The sequence below is a fragment of the Bos indicus x Bos taurus genome, chromosome X (assembly GCF_003369695.1).
Source record: "Bos indicus x Bos taurus breed Angus x Brahman F1 hybrid chromosome X, Bos_hybrid_MaternalHap_v2.0, whole genome shotgun sequence".
In the NCBI taxonomy this organism is placed as follows: Eukaryota; Metazoa; Chordata; class Mammalia; order Artiodactyla; family Bovidae; genus Bos; species Bos indicus x Bos taurus.
The window spans coordinates 131889536-131904742 of record NC_040105.1 but is presented as its reverse complement, the minus strand read 5'-3'; the positions used below and the strand labels follow the sequence as shown (position 1 = coordinate 131904742).

Below are 15207 nucleotides of genomic sequence, written 5' to 3'. Positions count from 1 at the left end.
TGTCTCGTTTCTATGCCTGACTCTTACCCTTCCTCTCTCTCCTGTTAGTCAGCCACTCACTCCCCCATCTCTCTCGTGACATCTTCTACCTTAGCCCACTGACATGTTTAAGTCTGCCCCATCCTAAATGTACCACTTTTGATTCTATGTATGTCCTCCTCCAGCTGTTGCCCAATGCCATCTCCGTTTTGTCATTTAAACTTTCTGAACGAGTAGTTTCTCCTCTTTTCTAACTTCACAATGATATCTGAACAGCTAAATGTAATGGGTCATTTTAGAATTCCTTTGTTAGCAGATTCTTTTGCTGTGGTAATACCCTGGCTCACATCCTCCTCCTTGAAACTCTCTCCAACCCTGGCCCTGGCCCTGGGCTCGTCTCATCCTGCCCTTTTAATACTTCTTTCCTAGTCTCCTTTTAGGACACTTTTTCTTAAGCCTGTTTCCTGAAATTTGGGTTCCACAGGGCTCCATCTTTGCTTCACTCCTCTTCTGACATGACTACCTCAGTTCTCCATGGGGGGGCCTCACTTACTCTCATGGTCTCAATTCTGACTCGTACGTGGACGATTCCCCATCCATATCTGAGCCCAGAACTCTACTCTGAACATTACAGTCATGTCTCCAACACTGCCCTTAGGGCATATCCACACAGATATTCTAGTTCATACTTAACAGTCCCAAATGAAATGTCATGTCCCCCTTAAACTAGGTCTTCCTCTTGCAATGTCTCTTATGTGGGGGTATACTACCATCTACCACACAAGCTGAAAATCAGAAAGTCATCTTCGCCTCTCTCCTCTTTCATGTTCTTCCTCCAATCGGTCACCACCACACCCCACCAAGTTTGACTTTATGCTTTTAGTCTGTTCCCTACTCTTCATCACCTTTCTGTTAGGAAGCTATACAATGATGGTATTAAGAGCTTGGGCTCTGGAATCAGAATTCTCCAATCAGAGAGATCTGGGGCTCAAATTCTGCCTCTACTACTTATTAACTATGTAATCTCAAGCAAGATACTTCACCTCTTTTAAATCTCCATTTCTTTCTCTATAAAATGGAAATATTAATAGTGCCCACCTCATAAGATTATTGTGAAGGGCACCATGATGTAATTGAATGCACATAAAGCATTTTCATACTGTGCTTACTTCTTCTTAATCACCATCAGCACTATTGCCCTTATGTGGACTCCCACCATCTTTCACATGGATTATTAAAAAAGTCTTTGAAATGGTCTCTTTCTAGTCTTGTTTTCCTGAAATCCATTCTCTTCACAGCCAACCGAGTGATTACTTAAAATTCAACCCAACTGCTTTATATTCTTGTCTAAAACTCAACAACTCCTCAGGGTCAATGCCATAAAACTCAAGATCTTTCACACGACAGAGCTCAACCATCAGGCCCCTAACTTCCTGCTTTCTCATCTCCTGTCACTCCTTAGCTTCCTGCTCTATCAGTCCCGAGCTGCTTGTATTTCCCTGCACCAAACACGCTTTTTCACCCCTTTGTGCCTTTGCTTATGTTATTCTTTTTCACTTGAATGTTCTTCACTTTTCTCTAAGCTGGTGAATGCTACTTCATTTCATCATATTCCCCATTCTATAGAAGGAGACTGCTTTCTCCAGGAAGCTTTTCCATCATTATACTGGGCACACTTCCCAGTAATTCCCACAATACACCAAATTTCTTTCTTATTCCAAATCTATGTTATGATTATCTGCTCACATTTTTGCCTAATACTGTTAGCCCCTAGAAGGCAGGGCCTGTGTGCTACACATAGGGGATACTTAATACAGTCTTCTTACCAGCTTATCCACCAACCCATATCCATCTTCTCCACCTAACATCCCCGTATAGGAGAAATGAACCTGTCCTTATCAAAGGTCAGTACTTCCACTCAAGCTCTGGATCCCATCTCTTCTGGGCCTTGCTACTTCTGATAGCCCTTCCCTCTCTACTGGAATGTTGCCAGTAGTTTACAGACACATTCTAGACTTCCCTCCTGTTAACAAACACAAAACAAAATGCAAGCAAACAAAACCCTCCCTGAACCCTAACAGTCACTGCCCACCCCCGTATTCCAGTCACTGCCCACCCCCGTATTCAGGCACTCACCTTTGTAAAATCCAACAATATTTTCCATGCTGATGTCATGCCTGAATTTTTTTTACTATCCTGAATAATATACATTTGTCAATCTCCTGTCATCAATAATCCCAAAGAAATGTTAGTGTGGAAAAACAGAAAGAAGGAGGAAAGGCAGAGGAGCCAATCAGGAGAAGGAACAGCCTCAGAGTCATGGTCTCCAATGACCTGACTTCCCTGGGAAGGTTTAGCTAGCCTGCTACTCTAGGCTAGAGACAGTGCTTTCCCCTGGGAGACACACTAATTAGTACCGACTGGCAATATTAAACCTTAAAATGACTTGCTCTTTCTTTGATGAACTACAGTGACAGACAGACGGAAGGGCCAGTGGGAATGCAAGTCACCATCCTTGCTGCCCCTGTGGGCACATAGGTGGAGCTTGACTAAGAAAGCAGCCTACTAGCTCACCTTCTTCCCAGTGAGGACGGCCACACCACCATTTTCAACACGAGGCAGGTCCTGAGCAGAGACGTAAAAAGAAGGTGGCTGGAAATATATGCTGTACAGAGAAAAGAGAGAAAAAGTTATAAGTACGTGGAATGGCTATCAACTTCCCCCAGAGGTTCAGAAAAATTGGTTCCACCACGGAAAGCTTTCAGGAATATTTTCTCAAGTAGGTGCCCAAGGGCACTAAATCTTGGTCATGGGAACAATCTGGATACATTCTTGGCTCCAACAGCTTTGCTGGAGGGATGGTTCTGGTATCTAGGGGGTAGAAGCCAGGGATGCTGTGAAACATCCAACAGTATGCAGACCAGGCCCCTAAAGCAAAAAAGTATCCAACCTTCCATGTCAATAGTGCCGAGGTTGAGAAATCGTGCTCTGCATTTAGGTTCCTTTCAAAGTCAGGACTTGAGGAGTGGCCGAGGTGCTGGTACTCACATCCACCCACACAAGCTGTCCAGGATGGCACTGATCACTGGACAACTTGGTCTAGCTCCTGAGATGATCTCACACCAAATAGCAGATACCGTCTATGAGGGATTAATTAAGGGATGGGTAACCTGGAGAATCCCATGGACAGAGGAGCTGAGGAGAGTGCTACAGTTTGTGGGACTGCACAGAGTCAGATGCGACTGAGCACAACAACCTAATTGGAGGGCTTCCCAGGTGGCTCAGTGGTAAAGAATCCACCTGCCAATGCAGGAGATGCAGGAAACGTGGGTTCGATCCCTGGGTCAAGAAGATCCCCTAGAAGAGTAAATGGCAACCCACTCCAGTATTCTTGCCTAGAGAGTCCCATAGACAGAGGAGACTTTAGTCCAAGGGGTTGCAAAGAATTGGACACAACTAACCAATTAAGCATACACACATAATTGGAAGTATGCATCCTGCTTGATAACAGGACATGATACAAGTGAGGGAGGCAGGTAGATTTATAAAATTTAGTCCAGTGTCAAAGGGATCCACTAACAAGGAAAAAAACTGATACCCAAGAACATGGTACTGGACTCAGGAGATCCAAGGAGCCTTTTAAAGGAAAGGGCTTCTTGACTTGTATTCCTAAGTCTCTCATGCAAAGATTTTAATAAAGAGTTTCTTCCTTAGTGTTCCCACTGTATCCCTGCAATCTGAATATCTCCTGGGGTGTCAAAGAAAGTGCCATAGAACAGTGTCTTTTGTTCTGCTTTTATGGGACATGCCTAGGCAAGTGTGAAGACGTGACAACACAGGCTGAGCTGCTCTTCGAAGTCTAATACAAGGTCCTGGGAACAGGGGCATGAGTACTTCAGAGGCCAACATTATAACTTCAGCTATTGGTAGCACTGGTTAACAGAATCCAGGACTCTTGCCACTACAGCCTGATGTTCGCTCTAAGCTATACACTTGCTCTAAGTGTGTACTACAGCGGACTCCGGAGTGCTGCCAAGTCACCTGTCTTATGTGCTGTGTGCAGTTCCTGCTAAATCCTGTCTTACTCTCTGTGCTGAAGAGACAGTACAACCAGCTGAAGTTGCTGGTTGGGCCCATTTTACATAAGTGAACACACCTTCGCTCTTTTCCATTCCATTGTTTGAATCGTAGTGTCTTTGTGACATTCGGGTCATCTGAAAACCACAGTTCTTTTGAAAGAGGAGGTCTCATGTAAGGCAGCTCAGGATCTTCAGATACAATCAGTACCTTTGGACACAAAATAATGATACTTATCACAGCCAAGTTGTTTAAGAGGCAAATGTCAAAGTGCTCATGTTGGCTAAGTGCTTGTGGACCACACCTTCCATGTCAAGCAAGACAGTGTGTGCCTTACCCTGGCTCCAGGATCCCGAGCCCGGATGGATCTGGCTGCAGCAAAAGCAGCAGTGCCTCCACCGATGAGCAGGAACGGAACATGACTTGGTATCCTCACTTGGGGTTCTGGCTCTCCTTCCAGAGCTATAAGCAGAAGATCAGACAAGGTGAGTATTTTTTAAGTCTCAGATGACTCCTTGCCACTATTAAAAAAAAATCACCTTGAACTTGACTCAATCCTTTATATAAAAAGCTAGTAAAACACTGCAAGTACATTAATCTTAACAAACGTCACATCTTCTGAAACGACAGGAACAGGAAGCATCCCTGTGATAAGTGAAGAATACTCAAAAAAAGAGGTGAATGATGTGGCCAAGGTCATTGACTCACTAAGCCTCTCAGAACTAGAACCTGCTGCTGCTGCTAAGTTGCTTCAGTCGTGTCCGACTCTGTGCGACCCCACAGACGGCAGCCCACCAGGCTCCCCTGTCCCTGGGATTGTCCAGGCAAGAACACTGGAGTGGGTTGCCATTTCTTCCTCCAATGTATGAAAATGATAAGTGAAAATGAAGTTGCTCAGTCGTGTCTGACTCTTAGCCACCCCATGGACTACAGTGCACCAGGCTCCTCCATCCATGGACTTTCCAGGCAAGAGCACTGGAGTGGGGTGCCACTGCCTGCTTCAATGTTTAGCTATTTCTCAAATATACTAGAAAGTATATATTCGAAGGCTTCTGTCCTGCCCATTTAATTTCTTAATGGCCAACAGGAAAATATCAAGTTCAGTTTCACCTTTTATTAGTAATAATGGGGGAAAACTGAGCAGATCAATTGGGGATTACTAAACAGTGTTCAAGAATAAGGAGGTGTTATGGAGGAAAGTGATGGAAATGGCCTACCTGGAGTTGTGGGGTTTATTAAAGGATTAAAACATTCCTGAGAATGTTTTCATTCATTTTCATTCATTTTCAAGCCAGAAGTGTGGGATGGAAATGATGGCTAGTGCTACATGCTTTAGGCAAACAAACACATCTTGAACAACTCTGAACTCCAAAGACTCACAAGGGGAACAAAACAGACCAAAAGAATATCCTCACTGGGGGAAAAAAAGGCTTTCATCTCTTTTCCAATAAGTATCTTTGCCAAGCTTGCATTTTTTAATTTAAAGCTTGCCTTTTAAGAGTTTAATATAAAGAAAAACAACCAATCACTAATCACTAAGTTTATTCTCAAACCTAAATTACAGTCAAACACTTGTAATACCATAGTTTCTGGAAGTTTACAATCTCACAGTATCATCATGTCCACAAGATACCTGCAAAACATAGCAAACTGTCTATAATTTTCCCTTTATATATTGAGTCTCAAATCATACTCACCAGATGATGTGGCTCTTTTCTGTTTCTCTTCTGGTGTCAGCCCTAACCCTGAAATTCTTTCATTGTATCTTTTTTTGTCATCTTTTATTGTCTTGTAGGCCTGTAGACCCAAACATGGAGAAAATTTATTTCATCATACAGCTAGCTAGCACACATCATAAGTAACATTCATTATCTTTCAATTAAATGAGAAGCTTTTGTCTATATGAAGTTAGTTCTTCTGTGTTAGAATCACTAAGGCAAAAATGTTTTCTTAAGAAATAAAAAAAATATTTAGTGTGTACACACTTGGTGTGGAAAGAATACAGGTAAACAGATGAAAATGTTCCAGTTTCAGATTTCCTTAGGCTCTATGTGAAGAATTTTCCTCATGTTTAATTCTGAAGGTACAGCTGAAGAAAAAAGAAAAATACTTTATACTGGAAGAATAAAGTGCTAGGAAGAGCTAAACTTTATAAAAGAGGTTTTGGACTCTGCTGGATACTAGCTGTGAAACCAACCTATAGGGTCCTGGGTAGGAAGCTGGGCCATAAGTTATCTTGGAAGATGTCCCAAGTTATCTAAGTATCACAGGACTTAGATAACGTCCTGAAGCATGACCACCAATAAGCCTAGTCTCATAGAGCAACCCATCTTTCCCTCAAAGGCCTGTTCTTTAATGACACTCAGATACTTAATGGGCAAACATCTCACTTAAACAACTACTGTATTTAAAATATACTATCTGGTGGCAAGAATACACAGAAGAACTGTACAAAAAAGATCTTCACGACCCAGATAATCACGATGGTGTGATCACTCATCTAGAGCCAGTCATCCTGGAATGTGAAGTCAAGTGGGCCTTAGAAAGCATCACTACGAACAAAGCTAGTGGAGGTGATGGAATTCCAGTTGAGCTATTCCAAATCCTGAAAGATGATGCTGTGAAAGTGCTGCACTCAATATGCCAGCAAATTTGGAAAACTCAGCAGTGGCCACAGGACTGGAAAAGGTCAGTTTTCATTCCAATCCCAAAGAAAGGCAATGCCAAAGAATGCTCAAACTACTGCACAATTGCACTCATCTCACACGCTAGTAAAGTAATGCTCAAAATTCTCCAAGCCAGGCTTTAGCAATATGTGAACCGTGAACTTCCTGATGTTTAAGCTGGTTTTAGAAAAGGCAGAGGAACCAGAGATCAAATTGCCAACATCCACTGGATCATGGAAAAAGCAAGAGAGTTCCAGAAAAACATCTATTTCTGCTTTATTGACTATACCAAAACCTTTGACTGTGTGGATCACAATAAACTGTGGGAAATTCTGAAAGATATGGGAATACCAGACCATCTGACCTGCCTCTTGAGAAATCTGTATGCAGGTCAGGAAGCAACAGTTAGAACTGGACATGGAACAACAGACTGGTTCCAAATAGGAAAAGGAGTATGTCAAGGCTGTATATTATCACCCTGCTTATTTAACTTATATGCAGAGTACATCATGAGAAACTCTGGACTGGAAGAAACACAAGCTGGAATCAAGATTGCCAGGAGAAATATCAATAACCTCAGATATGCAGATGACACTACCCTTATGGCAGAAAGTAAAGACGAACTAAAAAGCCTCTTGATGAAAGTGAAAGAGGAGAGTGAAAAAGTTTGGCTTAAAGCTCAACATTCAGAAAACGAAGATCATGGCATCCAGTCCCATCACTTCATGGGAAATAGATGGGGAAACAGTGGAAACAGTGATAGACTTTATTTTTTTGGGCTCCAAAATCACTGCAGATGGTGACTGCAGCCATGAAATTAAAAGATGCTTACTCCTTGGAAGGAAGGTTATGACCAACCTAGACAGCATATTAAAAAGCAGAGACATTACTTTGCCAACAAAGGTCCATCTAGTCAAGGCTATGGTTTTTCCTGTGGTCATGTATGGATGTGAGAGTTGGACTGTGAAGAAGGCTGAGCGCCGAAGAATTGATGCTTTTGAAGTGTGGTGTTGGAGAAGACTCTTGAGAGTCCCTTGGACTGCAAGGAGATCCAACCAGTCCATTCTGAAGGCGATCAGTCCTGGGATGTCTTTGGAAGGAATGATGCTAAAGCTGAAACTCCAGTACTTTGGCCACCTCACGCCAAGAGTTGACTCATTGGAAAAGACTCTGATGCTGGGAGGGATTGGGGGCAGGAGGAGAAGGGGATGACAGAGGATGAGATGGCTGGATGGCATCACTGACTCGATGGACGTGAGTCTGAGTGAACTCCGGGAGCTCGTGATGGACAGGGAGGCCTGGCGTGCTGCAATTCATGGGGTCGCAAAAAGTCGGACACGACTGAGCAACTGAACTGAACTGAACTGAACTGATCTTCTCTATCCTTTCAAATTGAAGGGCTAGGTTTTTTTTTAACACAGCATTAGAACTGACTAGTTTTCTTTTTTTAATTCAGCATCAGAATTTATTGAAGATATTTTAAAAAGCAGTAGGCAAGAACGACTTTTTTTCATTATAACACTTTTGCTCTTTTTGTAACCCACAGGGTCAACAAGACAGAAATTTAAGTGACCATATGTCAGCTGAAATCCCACATTATTAATTAATTGGAGGAAAAAGTAAGGATAATCAGAGGAAGTAGCATAAAAACATGTTTTAAGAATAATATGATTCTCTTACAGAGTAATCCACTAGGCAATGTACTGCATTAAGGAACCTGAATTCTCAGATTTGCACTTGACATTTATCAGCCTGGAAACATCTAATATACAACATGAATGGATTAGAAAATTAAGTGCTGTATGTTAAAAGATAATGGTTATTCCTTGAATTTACCACTAAATTCATCAAATTCATAAACTGAATTCAAGTAACACTAATTTCAGGAAGAGTTTTTATTTTAAATCTTGGCAATATATACAAGTCCAGCATTTACTCATTCCTTGAAAAAATATTTAAGAAAGGGATTTCTACCTAAAAAGATGGCTTTAAGCTGATCACTGCGAGTGAACAGAGAAGTAAACTGAGGTCATGTTCACACTGAGACAGATATCCAATAATAGCCTAGGCCCTCTCACACCTCCTATTGGTTCACACATCAGGGAAGAGGAGACCAAGAAATACCTTGAGGTTTACTGGGGAAAGAACAAGAAAGAGGTTTGTCATATATTTATATATTTAGCTTTTAAGTAAATGTTCTGATATAAAAATAAGTTACAGACCTACTAAATAAAAATTAACTTTTCCCCCAAGGGTCTCTGTCTCCCCAGTTTGCAGATTTCCAGTCAGTGACATGAATACATGTCAGGTTAAAAAAAAAAAAAAAAACTACAAAATCCTGAAATACGTTAGCAGACAACTGTTCTAAACAGATGAATATAATGGCATCTATTCCACTTAAACGAATATGAAAGGTAACAGTTCATTTTCTGAGTGAGGCAATGTGGTCCTATCAGTTGAACAATGGCTCAACTACTAAATCTCATTAAATATTCTAAAGGCCACTTTGGCTCTGTGTGTGTGTGTGTGTGTGCACGCGTGCGTGCACACTCAGCAGTGTCTGCCTCTTTGCAACCCCATGGACTGTATGTAGCTCACCAGGCTCCTCTGCTCACTGACAAATCTAAGTCACCTCAGATCATGTTTTAAATGATTTAAAATGGAATCTAAAACAAAACACAATAGTTTGATAAGTTGTAGGTAGACAAAAGCTTATCATTTAACCTAAAACCACCATAATACAGCAGCTTTATTATTACCAGTGTTGGATAAACACAGAGGGCAATGAGGCATTTAACTGAATGGCTTGAGAGGAACTTGTGCTTCACAGACATTTCTAAGACAAGAGGAAGCAACAGTATGAGTGGCCCTGTTCTGTGGCCTGGCATTAAGAGATTCGCCTGGCCAGCTCTGTGGAGGCCATCCAACTCTGGTACAGCAACATGAACCAGAGGTTTAATGGGTTTCAAATGTTACAAACATATCAGATATGAACACCTAAAATCTATTTCTGAATGAATGGGGTGGAACTGATGGGAAAAGTTGAGAGAGCTATGAAATGGAAAAGTTAAAGGCTTAGAGGGTAGTATCTAAATAATGAGAGAGGCATTTAAGAAAGCAGTTGACACAAATGCATTAGCTTATACCACTTCAGCCACTAGTTTGACCAAATTACATACAGATTACAAAAGGGACACTGCCAAATGAACTTAGTTGAAATAGAGGCTGGGGGTGAGTGTGGAGAACACTGCAATTTTTATGGCTTTTTGGACCTCCTCAGAAGCATTCAATAAAATGCCCTTTCGCAGTAAAAGTAGGGTTAATTTGCTGTTTCCCACAAAACACAGAAATTATATTTTACCTAAAATGATTCAAAATGGATGATGTTCAAGTCATCTTTACTTGCTTACTCAGTGTTTACTCTTTGAGACTATCTTGTTAGGTATGCAGCACTAAAGCACAATATAATTCAGCATCATAAAAAAAGAATTATGAAATTGGCAAAAGTTTCAAAGACAGGGTTGATGACAAGGATTTATAGCAATCATTAAATATATGGCTTTAGATATTTCCAGTAAGACTTTAACAGTTTGAAGAATAAAGGACTCCCTAGTGACTGACAATGTCCCTTTAATAAATACCTAGAAAGCACATGCCATGAATGTTTCATCATGTTCTAATGGATCAAGTTTTCATTAGTGCCATGGTCTCACCCACCCTACCCCCAAAATATATTTGAGTGTAAGTATCTTACATAATAAACTCCTGCCCCAGTGACTGTTGCTCCTACAATTAAGAAGTATACTAGGCTGCTGCCATCTTTCCCAGAAGCACCTGTAGACGCTAGTGATCTAGAAGGGGGTCCTAGATGATGACACTGCACAACTGTAGGTAAAGATAAGGCCAAGAAAGAAACAAAGGGAAATAGAAAAAGCACTAAGTATTAATGAAGAAACATTCAATATAAAGGCAGGGAAGTGTTTTTGGTTACCCTGTGCTAAAAAGAAAAACAAATGCTGTTCCAGGATTGGAGGAGAATGTATATATCCTCAAAGTCTGTCACCAGACAGAGCTCACCTAGTTCTTACTCTGATTCACCTCACAGCTGGCAAGAACTATCTACTTTGCTTGTGCATTTGGAGTTAGGTCAGAGAATGATCATCTAAGTGACGTCAAATAATTTTCATGTCCCCCCCTTTTTTTAATGCAGTGATCCAGTAACAAAGATAAGTTCACCCTCTTACCAATGTAGAAAGAACTAAAATTGTAATGTTGTTCAACCATTTGCTCTCAATAAGTAAAATAAACAGCTTCCTTCAATCAAGGGCATTACTAAGTGTTATCTAAGTTGGTTCACTCAACCTTACATGATCCAGCTTTAGACTGATCTGCTTAGTCACAGTAAACTCTGCCAAGTTAAAAAAAATGCCCACAGAATAATTCCTCTGTCACCAGCTAAGCTGATCACAGTTCATTTAAGGGGATATTATTGTGGTAATACTATATAACAGTTTAAAGCACATTTCTCACCTCACACAAACTCCATCTTAAACCTGGAGATATACTAGACCTACTTCTAGAATTTAGTCTTTGGATGAGGTTCCTGGATAAGTTTTTCTTTCAGGGAATGCTGAACTGAAGATTATTGTTTTTAAATGTTTATTATCCCAAGCCAAGGAAAAATACAATATTTGGCAAATGGGTCAAAATCAAATATTGTGCTAAGGAGCTGCAATGAATTTTGACCTTATTCATAGGTTAGTGCATTATATCCAAGAGAAAATATACAATTCCATAGATTAGTCAAATCTAAGGAAACGCAGAAGCTTTCAAGTAAAGAGTAAAAAGACAAGTGCAAAGAGCAAAGATCATCAATGAGAGATGAAATTTCAGTCATTCTCAAATTGGTTCTCACAGACTATTAGATAGTAGGCACTCTAAAGAAGGCTCTTTGGAAATTCTTCCAAAAAGAGAAAGGAGAATTAGTTGTAAAAGTCTTAAAGCAGAGTAGTACTGAGTCTATTAATGGGAGCTGTTTGGCAGCTTCTTTACACAAGGTGCTTTTCTACTTACATATGCACCAGCTCCTATTGTTGATAAGCCCACAATAAGGACTAATACAGAATTATCGATTTTGCCCCCTGATGGACCAGAGCTAGCCATTTGTCTTGTCATCTGGAGTTCTAGAGGAACATGCCATCGCTGGAACAAGTTGCCTAAGGAACACAATTTATTAAGACACACACACATACAAAAATAAAATAGTTAATACATGTTTATGACTAAATGTCAATGCATTGCACAAGTAAAGACTTAAATGCACATTGGGCTGTGTCATATTCACTGTTAAATGACCAAGGGGAAAAAAAACTTAAAACTGTACACACAAATACAACAGATATCAGAATGTACACTCTAAAGTTGTTGGAGTTTTACAAGTATAATTTAATGCTGTCCAGGGAGGAATTTATCACTTCCAGAAAAGGTAATGAAAAACCCGGGCAGTTCATCAAATACGTCTCTCTTCACATCTTCACCGTAAATGAAGCAAACATGGAGAGATGACTGAATAGACAGATATAACAAGTTAACTACAGGCTACCTGGGACACTCTAACAATCACTTAAGGAGTAATTTAAATGGCTGGCTCAAACCTTGCACACATAGACTCCAGCAACACAATCTAACCAGAAAAGACTTTAGCCTTGTGTGAAAGGCAATGTGTCCTGGAAGACAGAAATGCTAAATCTCAGAAGAAAACCACAAAAAAAATTAGGTAAATTTATCTCCCCCAAAGAACTGAAGAATTTTGGATTTTATTTTTTAGAATGACAAAATTTAAAATATCCACTGGCTACTTGGCTCTTAGTCCTCCAAAATAATACAAAGATTATGTTGATGTAGAAACTCAGAATGCCTATTAAGAATCTGAGGATCGTAACAGCGTTCACACATGGAAATGTCAGAGTTTCATAGACTTCTTTCTCCAGGAGGATGCTGGCATTTTCAAATGAAGGAAGACGGTCCCAGCACCTTCCCTGCTTGTGACAGTCTTCATGTTGACTACTGACCTAGAACAGGGGTTTGCAAATTTTTCTGTAAAGAGGGATGGTATGGGGAGGGAGGAGGGAGGAGGGTTCAGGATGGGGAACACATGTATACTTGTGGCGGATTCATTTTGATATTTGGCAAAACTAATACAATTATGTAAAGTTTAAAAAATAAAAAAATAAATAAAATAAAAAGAAAACAACTTACAGCACATTAAACAATTAAACAAGCTCCTGAGTAAAAAGTTTGATATGATTTTATTTTGCATTTTGTGATGACACAGGAGTAATCAAGGTGCTCTGGATAGATGGGATCCTCCTCCAAAGTTAACAAGACATGGGGAAAAAAAAAAAAAAGAACCAGATAGAAAATATTTTCAGATTTGCAGGCCACACAGTCTCTGCTGTAACGACTTAATTCTGCTGATGTTGTGCCAAAGCAACCACAACATAAAAATGAATGGGTGTGATTGTGTCCCAACAAAACTTTGTTAGTGGACACTGAAATGTGAATTTTAAATAATTTTCAAAAAATTGTCTATTAAAAATTTTTTGAGCCATCTCAAAAATGTAAAAACCAATTTTAGCTCAAGGGGCATAGGAAAGCATGTGGGTTTGGCCTGTGGACTGTAGTTTGCCAATCCTGATCTACAGCAGTGGTTCTAAAACTTGAGTGGGCATCAAAGTCCCCCAGAGGGTTTATTAAAGCATGGAAGGCCAGACCTACACCACCCCCACCCCAGAGTCTCTGAGCTGGAGGATCTGGGATAGGGCTCAAGAAATAGCATTTCTAATGTGTTCCCAGGTGATACTGATGCTGCCAGTCTACACTTCGAGAATCACTGGTCTAGAGGCAAGTAGCTATGTTCTGATGTGACCAAGCTTTAAAAGACAAACAGAACAGCGCTGGTAGCTGGTCCATATGTACTTGCAGAAATTCGAAATAGGGAGCTTTTCCCCAGCTTTCAAAATTACAGGGCTCAGAGGGGTATAAACATGTCCAAAACGCAGCTGCATTCTCTTACCTGAAATCCTTGGGAACACGGGCATCCCAGAACTTAGAATTATTAGGTGCTAAGTATATATTACATATACCATATAGTAAGTAACACCCAGCACAATAAGGGGCAGCAACCCAGTCACACGCATTAATGTTTCTATGACCGATCACAATGAAGAGAATAAACAAAAGATTCTAAGTTAACTTCTCTCCAGTTCAGGTTCCAAAAACTTGATTTTTTTAGTCCTATTTTCTTTGCTAAATTATAGATAAGAAACTATGGATCTATATTCTTAGAACTGGAAATGTATTTTTCTCTACTGTTTTTCTTTCTTACCTGTTTTAGAATCTTTCATCACTGAATGAAATAAAATGGCTTATATTTGGGAACAACAACAAATCATGAAAATAAAAACACGGGCAAGGGTTGAGAAGCTTATCTCAATCTGGGCAAGCTTTTGATTTTCAGAAGTCCATAAAAATGATGAAGCATCAGAAATAGAAACTGACAAATCTCAGAGCTTAGAAAATGAAACTGGGTAGAAAAAGTTCCACATGGTTAGATATAGTACAATGAATTTAGTTGTCTCTTACCTCCATCCCAAGTTTTTTTTTAACCAAAAATAAATGTTTTTAAAATTCCACTTATTCCTCTAGAAGATCCTAAATCTAAAAACCATAACAACTTTGTTTTAATATAATAATTTAAGTTCAGCAGTTTTTGCCTCAATTTGAAAAAAAAAAGACATTTAAAAGCAAATTGACTTTTAAAAAAGGAAATGGGTTTACATTTACACTATTGCTTGAAAAGAAATATAACACAATACAGTCATTAACAAACCAACTTTTTATATATCTAGTGACTTTAATTTTGTAAAAGGTGATAATATGGTATGGATATTCATATTTCCCTCGAGTTTTCTTTTACCTATAAAATTATTCCCACACCTTTCCTACCACAGCCTCAGAATTTTAGGAAATCTTATATAAAGACTGAAACATGCCTTTTCACCTGTCTTACTAATGTGGGAAAGCCCCCTTACTCCTTGACTTCTCATTGCACCAATCTACTTATTTTAGATTTTCTGCAGTCAGACCACATGTACCAAAGTAGAGCTTTCTTCCTCACACTTACGATTTTTTTAAACTGATCATTTATACATAATACTATGATTGCCATTTTTGTGGTAATTAGAACCTCTACCATGTCATATAATTATCATTTCTTTGTAGTTGTTGGAATAATTAAGATCTAGTTTCTTAGCAAGTCTGATACTATAATACAATATTATTGTCTATATTCATTATATCATGGAAAGATTCAATTCCTGTAGGAGTTTGCTCAATAAATATTTCATGAATTAATGAATAAGATAAATAGAAACTCACCCCAGTTCTACTGATAAGGACTGAACATTTTGAAGAAATTTTTGCA

At 39.6% G+C, this 15207-nt stretch overlaps 1 protein-coding gene across 2 annotated transcripts in view; it reads right to left on the bottom strand.

Moving 5' to 3' along the window:
• AIFM1 (apoptosis inducing factor mitochondria associated 1) overlaps window positions 1–15207 on the bottom strand; it is a 30804-nt gene that overhangs the window by 11944 nt on the left and 3653 nt on the right. The window contains exons 2-6 of one of the 2 annotated variants that reach the window (XM_027533459.1): window positions 11796–11938; window positions 5754–5853; window positions 4394–4518; window positions 4136–4266; window positions 2554–2644 (exon numbers count right to left, since the gene is read on the bottom strand). In XM_027533459.1, the coding sequence (XP_027389260.1) occupies window positions 2554–2644; window positions 4136–4266; window positions 4394–4518; window positions 5754–5853; window positions 11796–11938 (590 nt within the window). Of the gene's footprint in view, window positions 1–2553; window positions 2645–4135; window positions 4267–4393; window positions 4519–5753; window positions 5854–10476; window positions 10608–11795; window positions 11939–15207 lie in introns of both variants that reach the window. The other variant, XM_027533460.1, reaches the window with a different exon arrangement.